Below are 23,667 nucleotides of genomic sequence, written 5' to 3'. Positions count from 1 at the left end.
AAATGTCAGGAATAAACTCTCCTGGAACATGGCCTCATAGCCTGAAAAACCCACAAAAATATATTTTGGTCAACAGTAGTAACAGAATACTGGACTATAACAAGCTTTGGTTTAAACAAATAGGATCTTTCTATGTATTTTTCAGGTGTGAGACTACTTGAGTCAGCAGTAGTATGTGTATTATATATTAAAATATAATACGTTAAAAAATACAAAATTTAAAATTTAATTAGCACAACACCCCAGCCTTTATCAGTTTGCAAAGGCCTACCAGCACATGAATGTCTTTATCTGCCATTGGAAGGACAGCAGGGATGGGCCCATCCTGGTCTTTCTATGGAGGGAGTTCCAAAGCTTAGGAGCAGCCACTGAGAAGGCCCTCTCTCTTGTTCCCACCAAATGTGTTTGAGAGGATGGTGGGACAGAGAGAAGGGCCTCTCCAGATGATCTCAATACTCTGGAGGCCTTGTACAGGGAGATATGGTCCTTCAAACAGCCTGCACCCATACCGTACTTGTAATTGTATTGTTAATATTTCATGCATGGCCTCAATAAAAATGATTTGGTATATTATTTTTGCTTTTTCTCCTTCTAGATTATAAAGTTCAAAAGATGCTGGTATTTTCTCTAAGCATTACTAATATTCTGATGGCAAAAGCTTATTTTAAATTGTGGAATCACTGAGAACAAGAAAAAAAATGTCCTTGCCATACTGGAATCCTAAACCAGCTATCAGTATCAACACCATTGACGCTCATTCTGATACCTTTTTGGACTTAAAAGATGCCTAGATTGTCTTAGACTATTTTGTTTTATTGATTGCATGTAAGCTACTCTGCGAATAGTTTGGCTGAACAGCAAGCAATTTCTTTACACAAACTAACCACTTGATGTGGTGCTGTTTTTAAAGTTTGTGTATAGCCTTTTAATTAATTTTGAAGGTTTTAATATGAGATGTTTTAACTTAATTTTAATTAATTGATTAATTTTGATTAATTTTAATTAGTTTTCATTGTTTTCTAAATAATTCTTATACTGTATTTATACATTTATTGACACATTTGTATAGCTTTTATTTTGTATTTTTTTAAAAATATTAGCTTCCTTAAGTCCCATTATTGGAGGAAAGGCATGATTCAGATGAATTAGATAAACAAACAAATAAATCAACCAACCAACCAACCATATACAGTGACAGCTGCAGACTCAGATATTAGTGGAGCGGCAGTAAATTCTGGAGTTTAGTCTCAAATTTTAAGAAGTGATCTAAGTTACTAAACCCAATGTCCATAATATATTCAGAACTTCAGACAGGTTTTTTTTTACTTTGGACTGAAGCCTGGAGCAGATTTATCAGCCTCCACTGCAAACAAACAACTGTATAAAGACACTATGGACATTTAATGGATGATGACGGAAAGAATGTGGATAAAGAAAACACACAATAGCATAAAGACAATGAAGAAACAGTGATGGGGAAAGCAAAAGTGAAAGAAAATGAAATAGGAAGGGAAGAATAAAGCAGGGATGAGTGAGCTCTGTTACTAAGTATCTCTGCCTAGACCAGTCCTTCTAGACTACAAAGTGCAATAAATACAAATATTTTCCCATAAGTATAACTAGTAATCTAGTGGAAAAATTATGTTAAATTGTGGAATCACTGAGAACAAGTAAAATGCTCTTTTTTGATGTCCTTATTATATGAAAATCCTTCACTAATTATCACTATCTACACCATTCAGGCTCATTATTATACCTTTTTGGATTTGAAAGATGCCTAGATTGTCTTAGAACATGCAAATGTACCTGTCACCCAGAGGGCTTCTGATCACTAATTCTTGGTACATAGTAAACTCAGCAAAGAAACCAAGCAATCACTTTCCAACCTCATTGTTGCTGCTTCTTTCATACACCTCTTTTACAGTGCTGCTGGAGGAGAAACTCTACTCATATTCTAATTAGTCTTGTTATTAGCACACTCAAGTTGTATTGCAACAGTGAACAGCGATGTACACTAGATGTACATACTGAGTTCATTATCTTATTGCATCCAGCACTGAACTTATGATCTCCACTTTCAACCTCTCCCCCATCCACACCACCAGGAAAATGGTTCTGTATTTTGTTGAGGTAACTGAACAGTCATTATACACACAACAATCACTATAGTGCACTGGTGCACCTCCAGGCAGGCAACATGCCCCATCCTGTGGACCTGTGAAATCACAGTATCAATTTTTTTACTTATTCAGTGAGACTTTCCCTGAATAATATTCCCATGACTTTAGGCGAAGATAAATGAGCATTAACTCATTTTCCATTTCTGCCTGGTTCTAACAGTCCAGGATAGGGAGGGAAATAGTATTACTTACCATAAAGCTCTCAAAATCTATATTATCTTCCCAGATAAAGGGCCTGATGGGGAGAGATTGAGAAACACCTGGCAGAAAATCCATTCATGTTTTGTAATAATGAGAGCTCTGTATGCAGGGAATTTAAGGCAGTAATTTTATGCAAATTTCCATGAAGAGAAGACAACAAATGTGGTGTGTATGTTTTCTATGTACAGTTAACACTTCATATCCATGGATTCTGCATCCACAGATTCAATCATCCTCATCTTGAAAATACTCTCCCCAAAAAATCCAGAAAGTAAACCTTAATTTTGCTATTTTATATAAGAAACATCATTTTACTATACCATTGTATATAATACTACACCATTGTATATATTAGGGCTTGAGCATCCTTGGTTTTTATATCCATGGAGGTCCTAGAACCAAACCCCATTGAATAGCAAGGGTCCACAGTATATCTATAAAAGTTAGTGATATTATAATGATTGTTTGTACTGAAGAAACATTCTGTCTTGCTATGGTTGTCAATTTGCTGTCCCTTAAAAGTACAGTTTGCCCTCCATTTTTCCTGGGGATCGCCAGTATTCAAGCCCTGTAGGCTTGAATGGTGGTGCGTGTTCATGGCGAGCACCATAAACACATGCCCCATTAAGTTCCCTCTCCGTTTGATGCTTGCACATAAGTGAGGGTGCACATTCCAAGGCTCCAAAAATGGAGGGGCAATTGTACACCTAAACCTGGAGTAGTGCTTTGAGTCCTGGACTAGGACTCAAAGGTTCAAATCTCCACTTGGCCATTGAAACGTATTTGGTGACCCTGGGCAAGTCACAGCCTGAATCTCAGAGGAAAACAGCAAACCCCCTTTGAACAAATCTTGTCAAGAAAACTCTGCAATAGGTTTGCTTCAGGATTACCATAAGTCAGAAACAAATTGAAGGTAGACAAGTACAATAGCAGGAAAGGCTGAGCAGTAAAGATTTTATTTAAATAAATATTTGTTACATTTATATCCCATCTTTCCTCCAAAGAAGTCAAGGTGGAATACATGGCTCTCCTCCCATTTTATCTTCACAATAACGCTGTGAGGTGACTGGCCTGAGGTCACCCAGTGAATTTCATGGTTCAGTGGGTCTTGGTTCTTGATCTCCCAATTCCAAGTGCATGGTTCCAAATCTTGTACTCTACTATACAACACCTAGCAATAATCAAGCCACTATATTTGTAATAAAGTACTGGAAAAATGGCAAGTGAAGGGATATGCCTGCTCACACAACCATTTCTTTGTCTATTATGTATAATATTTGTAGGCCAACAGATGATCCTCTGCAAAAAAAGAAAAAAAGTTTCAATCAGCAGAGGCTTTAAAATCAAGCAAGAAGATTTATATGTGGCATCTGACATCGACACCCTGTAGCTTGCTACCTCCTTTTATAGCCTTTACCTCACACAGGCATTTCACCTCATGACACCTCGGAAGTAACATTTATAGTCTAGCCTGAGTGATATGTAGCCTTTGCTTGAAGGGAACAGAAGTCACTGATTTGGCAGAATGGGGTTAGAATCTATCAGCAGTGATTCATGGTTGGAGGAATGCTTCACATACCTTTCTTTGTTTTGCTGAGTTTCCTTCAACTTCCTCCAGAAACATGTACAGCATATACAGTCTGATTCCTGAGAGTAAAATGTAGGAGCACTGCAAAATTGGGGGGAAATGCTGAAGAGAACAAATTGGTTGTGGTTCCAAGGTCATTGGGTAGTGCTGTTGTTTTATCTGTGGCTCAGTCCTCAAAGAGAATAGCAAGAAGACCCCTTAACATACTTTGCCCATTCATTTAATTGTTTAACAGCAGAGCTAGTGTGCTGAGCCATGCTGGAATTACAGGGGAAGATAATATTTATAGAAAGATACTGCTCCTTTTATTGGAAAATATTATGGGATAGTGCCAGGGCTTGTTAGAAGGAAAATGTAGAATTATCCATTGTTAAGTGAGTACACCTTATGCATTAAGCATACACACTGCTAAAATACACATTCCTTCACATTACATGCAATATACATGACTGGGAAGAAAACCTCAGACATGGGAATTGGCAAAACTAATGTGTACGAGGTACCAAGCAGTCCAACAAAGCTTTATTTTGGATATCTAAAACAACAACCAAAACCTGTAAATAAATAAATAAATAAATAAATAAATAAATAAATAAATATCAATCCAGATGCTCATAGTACAACACGTCTCTTGATACTGAGACAGACTTTTATCCTATTTTGGAGAACCAGGAAATCAACTCTTAAAGAAACAATCATTCTTCCTTCTACTATATGGTCCATACACTACTGAAAGAGAAAAGCAGTAATAGTGGCACATGTGGAGCATGATTGCACAAGCAATTGGATGGGGGCAAGTAATTGAAAGAAAGAGCCTAATTTAAGATAGGGAGTCTTCTTGTGCTGAGAAGCACAGAATAGCTTTCTATGATAGCAAGAACTCTTTGGAAGCTTTGGTGTCTCTTTTGCTTGACAACAATGCTTGAGTGGACATTGTTTGGACAGCTAAGTGAATAGGAAGAAAAAGAGCACACACATGGGAGTACAGTGCAACTTAGGTCAGCCAGGGAATTGAAAAAAAAATGTGTTCACTTTGTCAAGAAAAATACCTGGTAATGCCAGTTCCTGTTGATATGATAGAGATGGAGTCATGGTCTCTCTCAGTATAAAACAGCTTCACCTTCTAATACTGTAATTTCAAACAGTGTCATATGAGCCACTATGATTTGGTCTTATTTGCCCAGTCCAGGTTCTAGCTAGACATCTGGGGTATGAAACATCTGGGGTATTAATGGCACCCAAGATATGGCAATAAAAATTACAGATTTGAAACTTTAATGTGCTTTGATCCTCCTTTATGCTATTAATTAATAATATAATTATGTGATTAATTATATAACTATTTTCCCCCTTGAGGTCCAGCCATACATACTGGTTGAATGAGAATGGGAAGCTGAGTACTCATTTTACTCACCTACAAAAGGATGGGAGGCTGAGTCAACCTTGGAGCCCTCCTCTAGGGTGAAACTTACAGTGTTGTGGCTGCAGTACTGGCATTCAACTGTGCCACCGGGGCTTGTTTCCAACTGAAGTAGCAGTGGGCAATGTTGGACCTCTTGGCTTCATGAATACCCCAAGTTTTCCCCCTCTTTTTCCTTTCTGGGGCCAGCCTGAACAGGGGACCCATCACAAGATCCTTTAAAACACAAACTCTTTTAAATGAGAAATTAACATTGGGATTTAGTATGTCCTGAAGCAGACAGTAATATGTATTTTGTCCACAAACTACAGAGAGGAAAAAAACCTGTCTTGTAGAAGCATTTTTATCCCATTCAGATTAAGGACAGGTTAGACTTGGAGGTATTTCAGATGTCGATTTTTTTAGTGCAATATTGCAAATCATCTCACTCATGCATCCCAGGTTTGTTATTCACATTATGGAACTGCATCGATGCACATCTTTGCAAGTTTGGTTGTCCACACACGCATTTGAATAAAGATGGAGTCAATGATGTGAATGCATTCAGAACACGTTCAAGGCATGCAGTGTTTAATCCCGGGTCTATTCAGGTCTATTTGCATTGATTATTTAGGGGCCATTCAGATTACCTTTTACCCCGAATCCCAAACTGGATTAAAAGTGGGAAGTTCCCACTGGAACTGGGGTTTGCTCACCAGGACCAGGGGCTTGCACACCCGATCCAGGGCAAATCTCCCTCAGCACAGGTGTTTTGAAGCTTGGTATCCCCCCATTTCTTTGCATAAAAAGATGCAAGTGAATGTGAACTTGGCCCAGAACATGATCAGGTCAAGTTCAGGGGAGGGATCAAGGTCAGAGGATGGGCAGTGGGTGGAACATGCCTCCCCTCTCGTACCTTTTGCTTCGCAGGCAACATTTTTTTTGACAGATTATGCAAATGGTCCAGAGAAGGGATCTTGCATTGGGGTGAAAATGGAGCCAAAGGATCAGGAGGGAAGAAGATCTTGCACTGGGATGAAAAAGGAGCCAAGGGATCAGGAAGTAAGGAGATCTTGTACTATGGTGAAAAAGGAGCCAAGGGATCAGGAAGGAAGGAGATCTTGCACTGGGGTAAAAAAGGAGCCAAGGGATCAGGAAGGAAGGAAATCTTGCACTGGGGTGAAAACGGAGCCAAAGGATCAGGAGGGAAGGAGATCTTGCGTTGGAGTGAAAACAGAGCCAAAGGATCAGAAGAGGAGGGAAGGGGACATGGAATGGAGGACCTTAATGGAGGACGTTTTGGAATTCCTCTTCGACATAAAGCTGGAATGGGGGACCTCTGTTCACCCTAATAGAAAGGTGGTTTTTAAAAATTTAACAATTTGACAGAATATGCAAGTGTTGCCGCTAGATTTTGAAAGGGGGGGGGGGAAGCACTCATGCCATTGACAAATGGCTGCATGACATGTCACCATTGACATAATTTGATTGACAACAAGGAGGCTCCATCTTAAACTGCTACTTTGGTGAGTGTGAATGTCTGCGGGGTAAATTACACCGGTTGGGGTAGAGGTAGTGAGAACTTATTTCCAGGGAGATTTGGTATGGGAGATTACCAGATCTACGCAGATCTACCTGGGGCGATTGCCCCAGTGACAATGGGGCCTGACACTACCAATGATGCAAACCTATTGAAAAATCCTGTGAGAAAACTTAATATTGAGTATCCCAAATTAAGTGTTTTTTTTTTTTTTTGCAGCCCTCCAAAAAACTTGATCAGATGCATTCAGAATGCATGTGAACAGCAGGGATTCAACCTGGATTCATTATTATTATTATTATTATTATTATTATTTTACTTTATTTATATAGCGCAGTAGATTTACACAGTGCTGTGCATACAAACAATAAAATCAATAAAAATGAAACCCGCCAATGGTGTACATTCTACAAAATACATATAAAACAATAGATAATAATACATGATAGAATTAGATAAAATAAGCAGGCAACAAATCAAAAACATAAAATATGACATATCAAATCAAATATCAGATAACAATCAGGTAAACAATCACACAATGCCTGGGAATGCTTCCCTGAACAATATAGTCTTGAACTCAGTTTTGAAACTGGTTAAAGAAGTGATGAGACATGCTAGTGAGGTAAGGAGGTTCCAGGAGTGAGCGGCATCAAGTGAGAAGGGACGAATCCGGGATGGGGCAGTGGAGATCCTAGGCTGGGACAGCAGACCTTGACTACCAGAATGGAGGGTACGAGTGGGAATGTGAGGATAAAGTCGTTCAGATAAATAAGATGGAGCCAGCCCATGCAGGGCTTTAAAAGTCAACAACAGAAGCTTATACTGAATATGGAAGGGGAAGGGGAGCCAGTGAAGGGATGATAATAGAGGAGAAACATGGTCAAAGTGGTGAGTGGATGTAATTATATGTGAAGCTGAAATTAAAGGATGGAGGTGAGAGAGAAGAAGCCCTGCCAAAAGGAGGTTGCAATAATCTAGTCGCAAGACCACCAGGGCATGGACCAGAGTCTTGGCAGTAGAGACTGAGAGAAATGGATGGCTTTTAGCAATATTGTATAGAAAGAATTTACAGGCCTTGGTTGTGGCCTGGATCTGGGGGATATACAACAGAGAAGAATCTTAAATGAAACCAAGACTGCGGGCTTCCTGAAGTGGTCAAATAGAGATGTCGTCCATAGAAACAGAAAAGGAGTACTGAAGGGTGGACTTAGGTGGAAAGACAAGAAAATATGTTTTGGACAAGTTGAGCTTCAAATGCCAATGGCGCATCCACTGAGAGATGGCTGTAAAACAAGATTAAACTTGCTGTTCAAGCCCTGGAGAAAGGTCAGGGGTGGAAAGATACAGCTGAATGTCATTGGTGTACAGATGATAGGAAAAACCAAAAGAACCAATAAGTTTTCCTAGGGACAATGTGTAAAGAGAAAACAGTAGGGGACCCAAAACAGAGCCCTGGGGAACTCCAACAGATAAGGGGACAGAGGACGAGGTCTGACTACCTGTGACCACTGCAAAAGATTTATCTGACAAATAAGATTTAAACCAATCAAGTACAGAGTCCGAGAACACGAGGTCAGAAAGTATATCAACTTGGAGACAGTGATCCACAGTGTCAAAGGCCGCAGGCATATCAAGAAGAACAATAACAGAGTAAAGGCCATTCACCTTGGCCTGCAAAAGATTGTTCGATTTTTGAGGGCTGTTTCTGTAGAGTGCCATGGGCGGAAACTGGACTGAAAGGGATCTAGAATGGAGTTGGATTTGAGAAATGCAAGACAGCGAGAATAAACAATCTGTTCCAAAACCTTAGAAAGAAAAGGATAAAGAGAAATCAGACAATAGCTAGACAAAGAAGAGGAGTCAAGATAAGTTTTTTTTCAGAATTGGGGAAACAAGAGCATAATCCTAGATTATTTTCACTGTCTGACTAAGTCCTTGACTTCTTTTGCTGTTAGTGGAGGAATGTTGGACATGTATAAAAGCAGAGATCGCATTTTGACCATATACTTTTGTACCCTGCGCCAGTGGAATGGAGAGTGCCACTCCTCACTGCACCCATTCTCTGTGGAGCCAAAATCCTGCTGTTTCCCAAACCCCCAGAATAGATTTAAGCATGCTGGATAGAATGGGGTTGCCAGTTGTGGCTAAAGCCATGGGATCTAGGATCCTGATTTGATCCTTCTAGGTGGAAGTTTCAGGGATGCAGAAAGAATATTGGAGTCTGAGAAAAGAAAGTAGGATAATATGATTGCAACTGTTATGTGCATGATTAGAAGTAGCAAACTGAAGGGTATAATGTATGGTGACTTTTGTCAAAGAAATGAGAACTAAAACTACAAATGCATATCCTGGAGGATATCAGCTAACCTACACACATGCCAAAACATGTGAATCAAGGGTGTCTCTTTCTGCTTCAAGAGATAATTTTGGTCTAAATTCAACTGCTAGTCTCAACTAGGTTACATCCGTTCAATCAATGGGACTTACCTAAATGATGTTTTACATTCAGCAGTCAGTTCACCAGATCCATTTTGCTAGGGACTAACAAATGAATTTAAGTTTTTCTTCCTCCAAAGAGAATATATACTACAGGAAAAGACACATCCAAGAGGCTCATGTTTGTAATGCACGTGCAAATGATTTCTTTAATTTTAATTTTTACTTACTATCAGATTTATTATAATATCTCTTTATTATAAATTATAAATATTATTATACATTTATAATTTAACAGTATACGTTTTACAAGTGGCTACACAAAAGTTTTAAATAAACAGCTAGAAAAATACATTACAATATGAAAACAACAACAAATAATACAAAGAAAAAATAAAATGTAACATATATTTACTTCTAACAGCTTTGTTGGGAAACAAATGTTCAGAGCAATTTTTTAAGTCGTGTTTTCCCATAATAATTGGGGCCCAATCTGCTGTGGCTAGCTAGATCTGTGAAACAACAGTTTGGACAGTTCCAAGTTAGTGTCATCATGTGCACAGTGACCTATGCAGGCCAAGAAGGGGCTCTGTACATCTGGCTAGAGCAATGCTTCTCTATAGAGTAATCAACATGATAACTCTAAGAAGAGATACTGGAAGAAATGATATGGAGAATGAAAAGAATCAGAGATGGAAGGGACCCCAAGGGACAACTAGTCGAGCTGCCTTGCATGTGGGAATATACAACTAAAGCACACCCAACCCCTATTTTAAAATCTCCAATTAAAGTGAATATGCTGTTTGATTTTCCTGCCCAATAAAACCTGTACTCATTGGATAGGTTGGTTTTTATGCAAGAACCAGGCTGATAGATGGCAGGTAAAGGTCTCACATCCCCTTGACAAAGAATACAAGGCTGACTCTGTTTTCTTTTTCTTTTTTTGCTGGCTGACAAAACCATTTTCATTCTGTTATGTTTCTTGAATTTAAACCGGGTTGCTGCTGAGTTGTTTAACTGGCTGGATGTTGTTGTTTCTTTTTATTTATGTGTTTTAATTGTGTTTTTAATCTGTGTTTAATGCTTCAATTATATTCCTTTTATTCTGAGTTTATTATCCTTAGCTCTGAACAGCCTTGCATACCTCCCTTTTTTGCCAAAAAGGCAAAATTCAAGTAAATAAATACATGACTGTGGTGGCGTTTCAGCATTTGGGGCCTGCCCAGCCCTGCATATTTTTATTCAAGAGAATATTTTGGCAGCATTAGTCCCTTGATAAGATAAAAAGAAAAAAGAATATAAGGAGCATGTGGGTCGGCAGATTATGCAGTAGGCAGGGCTGCTGTACTAGAGGAATGCACATTACTCATATTTATTTCAAAAAGTCCTTTGCTATCCAAGGGGGATCTGTTTCAGACCCCCCTCCCATGTGGATAGTAAAAAACATGGGACCTTGTTTATTTATTTATTTTCTATCCCACCTTTCTCCCCAAAGGAGAGAAGTAAGTAAAGCTGGCCCTTACCTTTGGGCTACAAGGTAATTGCTTTGGAGTATATCACATGGGGCTTTTTGCAGCTCAGATCCGGGGTGACTCCTGGTTCAGCTATGTGAATTCACGTCATAACGTGAATGTTTCATCACACCTGGTTGCCCTTCCGTTGCCCTTCCGAATGGAGGGGGAATCGAATCCAAGGCGAGTCATGTGATGAGGATTCAGGCCAAGTGGAGTGAGTGCAAATTGTATTACCACACCAGTGCATACCATGCAGATTCAACTATTCGAATTGGGACCCTTAAGCATGCTCAGTGGGGGTCTGGATGCTGTCCTCCTTCCCTGCCCCCTCCTTAGTTGTCATCCTTCATCGGGCGGAAAGAGCAGTCAGGGGATGATGGGATAGGTCTCAGGGGATCACTGGGGCTAGGGTTCGGATGCAGGAGAAGGCAAGGGATGATGGGATAGGTCGCAGGGTGGCAGAGAGGAGGAGATGGCATGAAGAAGGCGGAGGGAGATGAAGGGGCAGGACGCAGGGAGCCAAGGGGGGTGACATCAGAGTGATCTTCCACACCAGACCAATTTGAAGTGAAATCGAAGTGAGCTTGAAAGCAAATTCTGTGAATTCACTTTTTTCTGATTTCACCAAAATGAAGGGTCACTTTGGAATCACTGTGGAAGCGCCACGGAAGGAGTGCCCATAGAAAGGAATCTCGTCTGATAACACATTCACCTTATGATGTGAATTCGCATTGTGGACCCGCAGTCAACCCGGATCTGAGCTGCAAAAATCCCCCCAAAGCCCTGTGTGATATACTCCTTTGTGATTTTGAGGTGAATGTGGTTCTGTGGGTCATGCACACTGCATTCACCCGTGGGGAATGGCTTACACTAATTCTTGATATGCCAGGCCACATGTTCAGCAATAACAGGCCAAAATCTTTTATTTTTCTGGTTTGTCCACAGATATCTGCATTTACACATTGCTCCTGACCCTTAACTGTTGGCTGCTTCAACTGATATTAGAGAGAGTTATCTGGACAATCCCCATTACTATCTTCTGCCTGGATCAGCACAAGAGAGTCTGAAGACAGAATTCAAAGATATAGCCATGTTAGTCCACGGAATCAGTCTGTAGAGAGCTCTTGTAGCACCTTTGAGACTCACTGAAAGAAAGAAGTTGGCAGCATGAGCTTTTGTAGACTTCAGTCTACTTCCTCAGAGGCTTGTAGAGTCTGAAGGGGTTTACTTCCAGCTGCTTTTTCTTACTGTGGACTTAGATACCTGCCACTATGAGGCTGTAAGGGAATCCTTCTTGCTACTGTCTGTCACAAAGGTCATTTCACAAAGGTCCATGAGGCATCTATTGTTTTGGGAGCCCAGAATTTGGATGCTGGCCATGAAAGCCTTCGACGTCCTAGTGATCTCTTGCCTTTCTCTCAGTCTAGGATCTAAGACAGCTTGTGTCCAAATAAGAACAGGGCAGTGTCTCTGTGTGTGTGTGTGTGTGTATATATATATAGTGGCAGATGCTGTACAGAAGTTAAAAAACACAATTAAACAACGGTTTCGTTTTTTTTAAAATTTTATGTTTATACATTTGACGGTTTTGTCTTGTCTTTAAATGGTGTTGCTTTATTTCAACTAGCTGTTCGCCGCCTTGGGTCCCTTAAAGGGCTCTCAAACCGGGTTATTCCCGCAATGTGGACGCAGCCTGGAAGAGCCTGTTTCCGGGCACCTTCTCCCTCCAAAGGGGAGCGGGCCTTTCTCTGAAGCCGAACCAGAGAGCCGCCCTCCCTTCCTTCCCGGCCCCTGCCCGCCCTCCAGTCCCTGAGCAGGTGGGCCTCGGCCTCCCACTGGCGCCCTCCCGGCCTCACTTTGGGGATGCCCGCGGGCCTCCTGATTGGCCAGGCTCCTCCCACTTTGGGTGGGAGCCTGCCTGGGATTGGAGGAGAGCCGCGTCAATGCCTTGCCTTCCCCACCCGCCTCGCCTGTGTTTGCGGCTTCCACGGGGCTGGAGGCTGTGGAGCTGCGAAGGGCGGCTGAAGGGAGAAGAAGAAGAAGAAGCACAAGGGAGCAAGAAGAGGAGCAGCAGGAGGAGAAACTTTTGTAACTCGCCTCGAGGGCACCTGGCGCCGCCTTCTCCTTCCTTCCTTCCTTCCTAAGCCGCTTAGCAGGGCAGCCCTTCTGCCTTGGGATTCCCGGTGCAGCAGCAGCAGCAGCAGCAGCAGCAGCAGCTCTTGGGCGAGAAGAAAGTCCCAGCCTTTCCCCTTCCCTTTCCCTCAAACTCAGAGCCGGGCGCCCGGGAGGAGAGGAGAGGAGAGGAGAGGAGAGGAGCCCCGGCGCCTTCGGGATGGCGGCGCCCTGAGCTGAGCCCGCCTTCCCCTCTCTGGGCTTCTCCTCTCTCTTCTGCCTCTCTAGCTCCGTCTGCGGGGCCCCTTCCTGGTGCCTGGGGCCGGAGCTCTATGGAGGGAGCCCAGCATGGTCTGCACCAGGAAGACCAAAACTTTGGTGTCCACCTGCGTGATCCTGAGCGGCATGACTAACATCATCTGCCTGCTCTACGTGGGATGGGTCACCAACTACATCGCCACCGTCTCCGTCAAGGTCCAGGAGCCCCCCGCCGACGCCGACGCCCGCAGGGAGCAGGCCCCGCAGCGCAGGACCGGGGAGCCCACCTGGAGGATCCTCGAGAGGCTCGACCACCTCGAGAACGTCATCAAGCAGCACCTCCAAGGTAGAAACACCCGCCCGCCCTGCCTTCCTTCCCTCCTTCCTTTGCTCTCTCTCTCCCTTCCTTTTTCCTCTCTCTCTCTCTCTCCCTCCCTTCATTCCTTCTTTCCTTTTCTCGCTCTCTTTCCCTTTTTCGTTTTTTCCTTCCTTCCTTCCCTCCTCCCTCTCTCTCTCCCTCTTCCTTCCTTCCCTCCCTCTCTCCTTTGCCTTCTTTTCTTGGAGGGTGACAGAGCTCCTAACTCCGCACTCCCTTTTCCCTCCGAGTGTTGTGTTTCTGATGGCGGGGCGCGGCGTGTTGGGCGGGTGGGGGAGCCGGAAGAAGAGAGCCTCCCTCCCGGCCCTCCAGCCGGCCCTGCAGGAACTCCCCGTCCCTCCTGACAGGTGGCCATCCAGCCTCTCTTTAAAGACCCCCGAAGAGGGAGACGCTCCCCCATAATTCAGAGCAGCATATTCCACTCTGGAACAGCCCTGACTGTCAGGAAGTTCCTCCAAATGGTGAGGTGGACCCTCTTTTCCCGTAGTTTGAATCCATTGCTCCAGCTCCTATTCTCTGGAGCAGCCGAAGCCAAGCTTGCTCCCTCCTCAACATGGCAAGAAGGAAGGAAGGAAGGAAGGGGAAGAGAGACCCCTTCAAGTATTTAAACATGGTTAGAGTGTTACCTCCTCCCTCCTTATCCTTCCCTTCTCCAGGCTAAACATCCCCAGCTCCCTGAGATGCTGCTCCTCGTGGGCCACGGTTTCCAGACCCTTCTCCCGCCAGGGCTTGCTTCCTCGGAGGCTTTCTTTGGGGCGGAGGAGAGGGATGCTCCGGGGCCGAAGTCCTTCCTTCCTCCCGGCTGCCTCTTTTTCTGGTGCTCCCTCGGCTGCCGGAGGAAACCGCGGAAGGAATGCGGGGGGGGGGGGGCAACCTCCGACCCTCCTTCCCTCCCCTCCCCTCCCCTCCTTGCTTGCGGGTTTTGCAGCGCCCGCTCCAGGGCTTTCCAGCGTGTCTGGGGCTGGGTTGACCTCCTGGTTCTCCCCCCCCGACTGGTGGGAGAGGGCTCCCGGGGGGAGTGCCTGAGCGTCAGGGGCTCCGTCCCCGCTCTCCCTTTTCCTCCGCCAAGGAAGGAGCCCAGGGATGCCCTCCTCGCCTGCCTCCAGCCGGGGCAGAAAGAAGGCAGGCAGCCGGGGCTGGAGGGTGGCCTGAGGCTGGGCAGAGGAGGCAGGAGGGCTGCTGGGGAGAGGCTTTCCCCCTTGTTTGGCCAGTGGCAAAGGGCCATCGTGTGCAGGTGGCATGTGTCTCTCTCAAGGGTGTACCGGCTTTGAAAACAGGATCCCGGACTGGGATGGCTAGTCTAGGCACTGATGTTGCGATGTGCTAGAAGAAGATATGTCTGCTTGAAAGCAGTGGAGATCTGGTGACTCCGTCCGTTAACCCTCCGCTTTGGCAGGCAACCTGGGCTGTCCAGCTTTCCATCCGCCTCCCCGTCCTGACCAAAATAAAACAACCTGACCGTTTTCCTACAGCTGCTAAAAAGATTTTCACTCTCCTGAATCTGTTTTGTCAAAGGGACACAAAGGAATGCTAGCGCTATTAGCATGCGCTTCAGGGGAAAGCTGCTCAATTCCCACAGTGGATGTATGCGGACTTGACTTCTGTGGGTACAGTGGTGTCTCAACATATTCCTCCTGATTTACATATTAAGAATTGTGTATAAAGGAAATTATACAAGGCATATTTTGCCTCGGTCTGCCTTTTTCACAGGAGACATATGGGCAGCATCACAAGCAAAACAGATTCCTTTCAGGAGTCAAGAGTGATGTCGGTGTCTACAGGTTGCAAACTTTCTCAGTATTAGCTGTGTCTCTCTTGGTTCCAGGTTCTAATATTTTGAAAGGAGCAATATAATCTCATTACATTTGCAGACTGGGGCTCAAAATGTTTAGAGCTCAGCACTTCTGGTCATATCTGCTCAGAATTAAATCTCTCTAAGTTCAATGGAGCCCATGCTCAGCTGATTCTGTGCAGGAAAATAGATTGAGCAGTGTTAGAAGACACAAAGTTTCCACGCTCCCAAAAACTTCTATCATCTTGGAAATGTCACCCTTCTTGGTTTCTTTCCAGCACTTGATTTGATTCCCCCTTCTAAGCACTTGCAGAAACACTGTCAAGCTCATGTTTTGCAGTATTATGTTGATATAAAAGGGACTGGAAATGTATATTTGTTTTGCACCTAGACAGTTTTGGACTCAAACTCAAGGTTAAGTCTTACCCTCAAATTCCATAAATAAGATTTTGCATTAATAGGATTCAGAAAGAGCTCTTGCCAGTGTTCTTAAGGGATGGTCAGAGGCTGCTGCTCTTCTTCTTCCTATAGGTACAACTTTTCCTTATTTGGCTACACTGAACATAAATGACACGTGGAACTATCCAATGTAACTTATTGGGACTTAGTTCCAGACAAGAATGCAGAGAGAAACTGTAGATGGTTATCATTTACTTGAGACCCTCAATCTGTTTTCATGCATAAATGGACAAGCTTGAATTTAAGTCCTGAAGCTTAGTATGGTTCAGCAATGTTTGATTCTGATGCTCACTTTCAGAACTGTAACTCAAGATTTTCCATTCATCAGTGAGATTTAGGCCTGTTACAGACTGCCAAAATAAAGCTGCTTCGGGTCTCTTTGGAGGTATGCTATTTAAATGATGCATGCATCCTAAGAATCCGGAAGCTGCACCAAAGCTACACTCCAGTGCTTAGGAATGGAATGTGGCTTTGGCGTGACCTCCGGAATCTTAGGACCCATGCATCATTTAAATAGCATACCTCCAAAGAGACCTGAAGCAGCTTTATTTTGGCAGTCTGTAACAGGCCTTAGAAACTCAGACCAAAGGCACACTGCAGAAATAGTCCAGTTTGAGAGCACTTTAACTCCCTGGCTCAGTGCTAGGGCGTCCTGGGAACTTGTAATTTGTGGTGCCACAAGAGCTCTCTGACAGGGAAGGTTCAATGTCTTGCAAAACTATAGTTCCCAGAATTCCCTAGCATTGAGCCAGGGAATTGAAAGTGGTCTCTAACTGGATTATTTCTGCAGTGTGTTTTGGCCCTAACATAGGCATGTGGGTTAGTGAGTGAATTGGGAATTGTCTAGAAGAAGCCTTTGGCAAACAAATGCCAGTTAGCTTTGGTCTCCCAATTCTGGAGAGTTCTGTAAGGAGTCAGACGACTGGCTCACAGTGTCATCAGTTCCATAAAGCATGGAGACTGAGAGGCTGATAGTGGCTCTCCTGTAGTAGCAAACTCATAACTAATTTGTACTGGGGAGGTGTGTGGTTTCTGTCTGCTTTTGAGGTTATTGGAGGGATTACTGGTCTGATTAAGAAGCACGCTGAACATTCTCTAAACCACGAGTAAGAATTCCTTTTATTCTCTATGTGAAAAGTTAAAATCTTATTGACTTAGAAATAGTCATGCCCTTGTAGACCAGGGAGAGAGAGAATACTGTAAAGAGCTGGGGAACCTGCAGGGTAGATAATCAAAACATGTCAGTAGACTTTGTGGAGGCATCTAAAGTGAAATAATGTACAAAAGCTGGCTGTTCAAATCCACAGTATGATTTGCCAAAAAAAAAAAGGTGAGTAAATGGGAGGAAAATGTAACTGGCAGGCACTTTCAAGAATATCAAACAGGAACACAATGTTAGTTTGGCATGAAATTGCATCTGCTAGACTTTTGAATGGTGACACGCTAAAGCTGAATAGATGCAGAACTTTAGAATGTGTTCAAGGTAATTGAAAAGAGTATGTCAGAGTGCCATATCTTGACCTGAGACAGAAATTCAATAGCAGTAGTAGTCAGAAGGAACTTGAAAACTGACCTGACTCTGAGTGCAATCTATATTAGCTTAATTGTGTGGACAAAGAAAGAGTACCTTCTGTGTTGAATTTCAAAATCAGGTGTATATGTGATAAGGGGAAACAGTGCTTTGTATTTTCAGGATAAGACAGGGTTTGTCACAGAAGTGGCAGAAAAGTAGTGGAGAAAGAGTCATTTTTATTGGCAACAAATATACACACAAAGCAAACAGGCAGTACCACTGGATGGTTTCTAGTAGAGAATGGTTTACTGAAAACATTTTACATGGTTAGATAAGGCTACTGTTAACATTTCCATGTGGCTATGATGTGATATGTAGACTGAGGGGTCAGGCTGAGACTGATAATTCTGAAAAACAATGTATATCAATTTATATATACTAATATTGCATTATATACATGATATACAATATTCTTGCAGACATGCTTGCAATGCATATATTTATTTTAAAACAAGGGTTCCTATTTCAGTGATACATACTTGAATTGCTACAAAATGTATTTGTGGAAAACAAAATAAACTTGCCCTCTGTGAGTGGGATGCCAGCTAAGTTTTTGTTGTTGTGTGCCTTCAATCCATTTCTGATTTATGGCAACCTTAAGTAAGGCAAACTGTCTGGGGCTGAGAGAGTGTGACTCACCCAAGGTCACAAAGTAGATGGAGTTATTTCTGTCTAAAGGCAAACAGACAATCCAGAGCCTTTCTCAAATCCTTCTTAGTATACTCAATTGCTGCTGCATTGCCAGGGCCACACTTCCTTTTGAAAATCTGGTCCAGATCCAGTTTTTGTAATGCAGTAATGTGAGATATTTGGAGCATGCCCACCCCAGTTCTGAGTAAGCTTGAGGTGCGTTGTAGCAGTGCTGTAAAGGCTCATAATTTTCTACACAATGGTAGTCAATAAGCCATGATGGATCTTATCTACAAAGCCTCCAAACTGAAATAGATGGTCCTATAATGATAGTGGCAAAACAGTGCTTGTATGTGTATACCTCTGAGGTCAAATTAAGTGCTCCTAGGTGGTTTGAACTATCATTTGTTTCTTGATTACTACACAAGCTCCTAAACTAAGTTAACACTGCTTAAATATATTTAGTATTTTCAATTACAAGACTACAGGTATACCTCAGTTAATTGCGTAGAAGTGTTCCTAGGCATTACTTCTTTAACAGACGCTTTGGTGCCAGAGGTAAAAGTAATAAGGAAAGAATAGAGTTAGCTCCCTACATCACAAAAATAAGAGCAGTTCAACAAGTCTCAAAAACTATTTATTTAAAACTGATGTGCCCATGTGAAATGAAACAACCAGGTCAGTTAGGTAAGCCTTGCATAAATAAACAAAAACATTAGTTTACTTACAACAACAACAAACTTTATTGATTTTCCCATTGTCTTATCTGCATTGCAGAAATAATGCCATTTGACACTGCTTTAACTTCCATGGCTCAGTTCTGTGGAATTCTGGGATTTGTAGTTTGGTGAGATATTTAGCCTTCTCTGTCAGAGAGCTCTGGTGCCACAACAAACTACAAATCCCAGGATTCCATAGCACTGAGCTATGGCAGTTAAAGTGTTGTCAAACTGCATTATTTCTGCAGTGCAGATGCCGCCTTTGCCAAAAATCTGCTATCTTTGCCCCCCTAGGAAGCTTAGAAAATTCCCAAGCCAGAAAAGTTCTGGAGAGCTTGTCGATCTCTATTAAAGGATGAGCCAAAATGACTGCACGTGTATTATAGGCAGACTTCTTGTCTGCTTTTGGATCTAGTTGCAGCTCTTTGTCCTTACTTTCAAAGCCTTCCCTGGCCTTGCCCCTTCTTATCATCTCTACTCCTCTATTCCAGATGGGCCATCCCTACCTGTGATCTTTAAAGGTCTCATGCAGTGGTGTCTTCTCTCCCTTTATCTTGCCATTCTATGTACTTTGAGCTGCATCCCAGAACATCAGTATGTTGCCAGCTCTCTTACTTTTTTTCACAACCCATTTTCTATCAAGCTCTGGCATAATCATCTCATTTCTGTGATCTTTTGTACTGAGTCTGTAACTAAGCATTTCTTGTAACTGAAGCAATGATCACTTGCTATCATGTCTACCCCTTCCTCCACTTATTTCTCCTTTCTCTGTTATTTCTGTTGTTTCTAGTTATAGACTGTAAACTCTGTAGGGCAGTGGCTGTTCTGTTCTACTCTGAAAAACACTGTTGTATCATATTTCTCTTTAGTTTTTTTCCTTCTCTAAATGAAGTTTCAATTAAACAGTTCCTGAAGCACAGATTTAATGAGTTTGCAGTTTAAATAGATGGATCTTTCATCTATTAATATGGAATGGTTGTTGCAATCAGTTTTTTGCTATGTGAGCTGGAAAACTGTTCCATGGTTTCTGAAAATTGTCCCATTGTACTAAATTTTTCTGCTCTCCATTCTCATCCATTTTTAGCCTGACAGGGCTGACTTGGGGCAAAGGCTTAAAAGTCTTGTTGATTTCAGTGGGGGGAAAATGAACACATACTCATATCTCTTTCACTGAAATACAGTTTATTTCAAATTACTGTTTTACTTGACTCATGCCTTCCATCCCAAAATCTAAACTTTTAATATGAAACTGTAAAAGTGTAGTTGTAGAGGAATAAAGCTGTTCAGTACAGTGCAGTACAATACAATAACAGTACAAATAATGCTATTTATTAGTGAAATAAAAAACTCATTAGTTGTAATTCAGAAATAACTATGGATCTTTCTAGCGTCAATAGTAGAGCTACAAGCTGTTAAAGTGGGCCCTTGTTATCTGCTGGAGTTTGATTCCAGCCCCCCCCCCCCCCCCCCCCGATATCAAAATCTGTGGATACTCCAGTCCCATTAAATACAATGGCATAGTAAAATGGTATCCCTAATATCAAATGGTAAAATCAAGGTTTGCTTTTTAGAATTTATATATTTTTGAAATATTTTCAAGCTGTGGATGCTTGAATCCATGGATAAAAAAAAATCTGTGGATATGGAGGGCTGACTGCACATGATTGAGAAATTATAAGTATACCTTTTGCCAGTTGGAAAATTGAGGAAAGGTAAGATTTTTAAAAGCTATAGCAGTTGATCTTTAAAATATTTTATAGGAGAAACTCTGGGGTAAACTTCCTCTCTAATTACTAGTAGTGGAATTATGGGATTTAAAAAAATGTTCCCTTAAATGGTTTGTCTGCCCTCATTTCTATCCGTTTTAACTTGCACCTCTCTGTTGAAAACTACTGTCAAGATTCTGCATGTACTCTGTAGTGAAATGTGAAACTGGTCTTGTTAGAACATGACAGCTTAAAACCAATTAAGTGCCAGATATGAAATTCTGAAAAGTTTGCTAACAAATGCTGATTCTATCTATTCTGAATAGCTTATTAAAAATATTCTTTCCTTCTCAGTACAGTAACATCCAAAGTACACAAAACAGTGATACCTTTATTGGGACAATCAAAATACGTAAAATAGATGTTGTCAGCTTTCGAAGCTCCACTGGCTTCTTCATTAGATAAAGCTATTAAAAATCATACAGAAGATAAAAATGACGATGTTATTCATAGGTCTACATTTTGTCAAGATCTTGTTGTTCTGAGTTGATATGGTATGGAGGCAGCCCCATCTGGCCATGTGGCACTGGGAATAAAGTCCAGGAAATAAAATTTAAATTCCATTAGCAAAACAAAAAGGTACTTCCAGGATGTTTCATCTTGGATCTCAGAGGAAGTGCCTTTTTGTTCTGCTAATGGAATTTAAATTTTATCTCCTCGACTTTGTTCCCAGTGCCAACATGGCTACCCTTCCGATATCTTTCTTTCTCAGGGCATCTTTGTAAGGTGGAATAGTCAGGGAAAAAATCCCATTAGGAGTTTCTCTCTGTTTATTTAAATAATCTTTCTGATACAACCCCCAGGGGGATATGAGACTTGGAAGCTCTGACCACCACCCCTCTTTGATTTCTTCATTATCTAGATTAAATTTATGTAAATCCTCCATTGTCTACAGTTAGAATTGTCCAGACTATTGTATTCTCTGTCACAATGTATGGATGTGACAGCTGACAGAACGAAAATAAGAGAAAGCTGACAGAATGAAAATAAACTAATTTGAGATGTGGTATTGGAGAAAAGTGATGAGCATGGCCAAAAAGGTAAATAAATGGGCCCTAGAACAGGTCGAGCCTGAACTCTCCCTGGAAGCCAAGATGATGAAACTGTTCCTGCCACAGAGAGGAGAAGGAGAGAAGTAGCTGGGTGGCCATTTTGAGTGGAGAGTGTGCTTGTTGTTGAGGGGGTGGAGCTTCTGTGAGTCACATCAGTGAGTCACTAGGGGGCGGAGCTAGCAGACTAGCTCTATATAACACCTCCCAGAAAAAAAAATTTCATCCAAAGAGAACTACAGCAGAACCTGAGTTGATTGAACTCACTTCCAGAGATTGGTGAAAAGGCCAGGTCATCAGGGTCCTTAACATTGGTGTTTACTGGAGGATTTTCTGAGGAGGAAGCCCACAGTCCTGTTTCAGTTATTACTTAAGACTTCTCAGTATGGACACTGACGGAACTGCTGCAGTCACCTGCAACACTTGTGGGATGTTTGCCTTCTTGCCTACATATGTGGAGAACTTCACATGCACCAAGTGCAAGTTGGTAGCACTCTTGGAGGAGAAAGTCCAGCATCTAGAGTCCAGAGTACCTACACTTCAGCAAATTAGGGAGCAAGAGGATTTCCTGGACAGAATGGAATGAACGGTCTTGGATGGGGACCATACAGAGGAAGTTGCTGGGGAGGAGGAGGTCACTTCACATACACAGGAGGCAGATAGATGGAGGAATGTCACACAGAGGACAAGGAAGAGCAGCATGGACAGACTTCAAGGACAGAGCAGGGGAGCCTGAGAGTTCCACCAGAGGGAACAGTTTCTGCTAAGCCTCAGGGGAGGCGTGTGGTCGTAGTGGGGGACTCCTTGCTGAGGGGTGCAGAAGCAGTGATTTGTAGGCCTGACAAGATTCTCAAGAGGTGTGTTGTCTCCCTAGGGCAAAGATCCGTGATGTGACAGAGAGGCTGACAAGACTGGTCAAGCCTACTGACCAATACCCCTTCCTTTTGGTCCATGTGGGAACCAATAATACTGCAAGACACAGCCTTCAGAATATCAGAAGGGATTACGAGGCTCTGGGTAGGGAGCTGAAAGAAATGGATGCACAAGTTGTCATCTCTTTTCTTCTCCCAATTGAAGGGCATGGTCCAGGAAGGGAGAGGAAAATAGCAGATGTAAACAACTGGCTCCGCAGATGGTGCCACTGAGAACGATTTGGATTCTTTGATCATGGTTTGCAGTTCCATGAGGAGGGGCTTCTGGCAAGGAATGGATTGCATCTCACACCAGTTAGAAGAAATGTTTTTGCCAACAGGCTCAAGAATTTGATAAGGAGGGCTTTAAGCTGAGTTCCGTGGGGGAGGGAGCCAATATTATGGAGTGAAAGGGATGGAGAAAATAGGCAAACTGACATAGAAGAAACAAGACAAATAGTGCAAGGACCCAACAATGGGAAGCAAAAAACTTGCACAGGCAGCAAGTAAAGAGGACCCATGGTCTTTGATGTCTCTACACTAATGCACAGAGCATGGGAAATAAGCAAGATGAACTTGAACTTCTAGTACAACAAAGCAAATATGATATAATTGGCATCACTGAAACCTGGTGGGATGAGTCTCAGAACTGGAATGTAGAAATACAGGGGTATAACTTTTTAAAGAGAAATAGGCCAAACAAGAAACGAGGAGAAATAGCACTATATGTCAGAGATATTTACACCAGTGAAGAGATGCAGGACATCAATCATGGAAGCCAGGTGGAGAGCATCTGGATAAAAATTAAAGGGGAGGGAAACAACAAGGATGTTTTATGGTGGGAGCCTACTAAAGACCCCCCCCCCCCCAGTCAGATGGAGGAATTTGATGACACCTTTCTAGAACAGATGACCGCACAATCAGAAAGGAGAGATGTAGTAGTGACGGGTGATTTCAGCTATCCTGATATTTGCTGGAATTCAAACTCAGTCAAATCCTCAAGGTTTAGCAAATTCCTCACTTGCCTTGGAGACAGTTTCATGGTCCAAAAAGTGGAAGAGGCAACAAGGGGGTCAGCTATTTTCAATCTGATCCTAACCAAGGATGACTTGGTTAATGGGGTGCAAGTGGTGGGATCATTAAGTGGTAGTGACCATGTTC

The 23,667-nt window shown here is 42.5% G+C and overlaps 1 protein-coding gene across 2 annotated transcripts in view; it reads left to right on the top strand.

The window, feature by feature from the left end:
• Nucleotides 1-13,036: 13,036 nt before the first annotated feature.
• GALNT18 (polypeptide N-acetylgalactosaminyltransferase 18) overlaps nt 13,037-23,667 on the top strand; it is a 407,674-nt gene continuing 397,043 nt past the window's right edge. For both annotated transcript variants that reach the window (XM_089521185.1, XM_089521184.1), the window contains exon 1: nt 13,037-13,577. In XM_089521185.1, coding sequence (XP_089377311.1) covers nt 13,322-13,577 — 256 coding nt within the window. In that variant the 5' untranslated portion in view covers nt 13,037-13,321. The remainder of the gene's footprint in view (nt 13,578-23,667) is intronic.

Source organism: Sceloporus occidentalis, unplaced genomic scaffold (genome assembly GCF_023333645.1).
Source record: "Sceloporus occidentalis isolate IW3139 unplaced genomic scaffold, rSceOcc1.0.p SCAF_4, whole genome shotgun sequence".
Classification (NCBI taxonomy): domain Eukaryota; kingdom Metazoa; phylum Chordata; class Lepidosauria; order Squamata; family Phrynosomatidae; genus Sceloporus; species Sceloporus occidentalis.
This window is presented reverse-complemented; position numbering and strand designations above follow the sequence as displayed.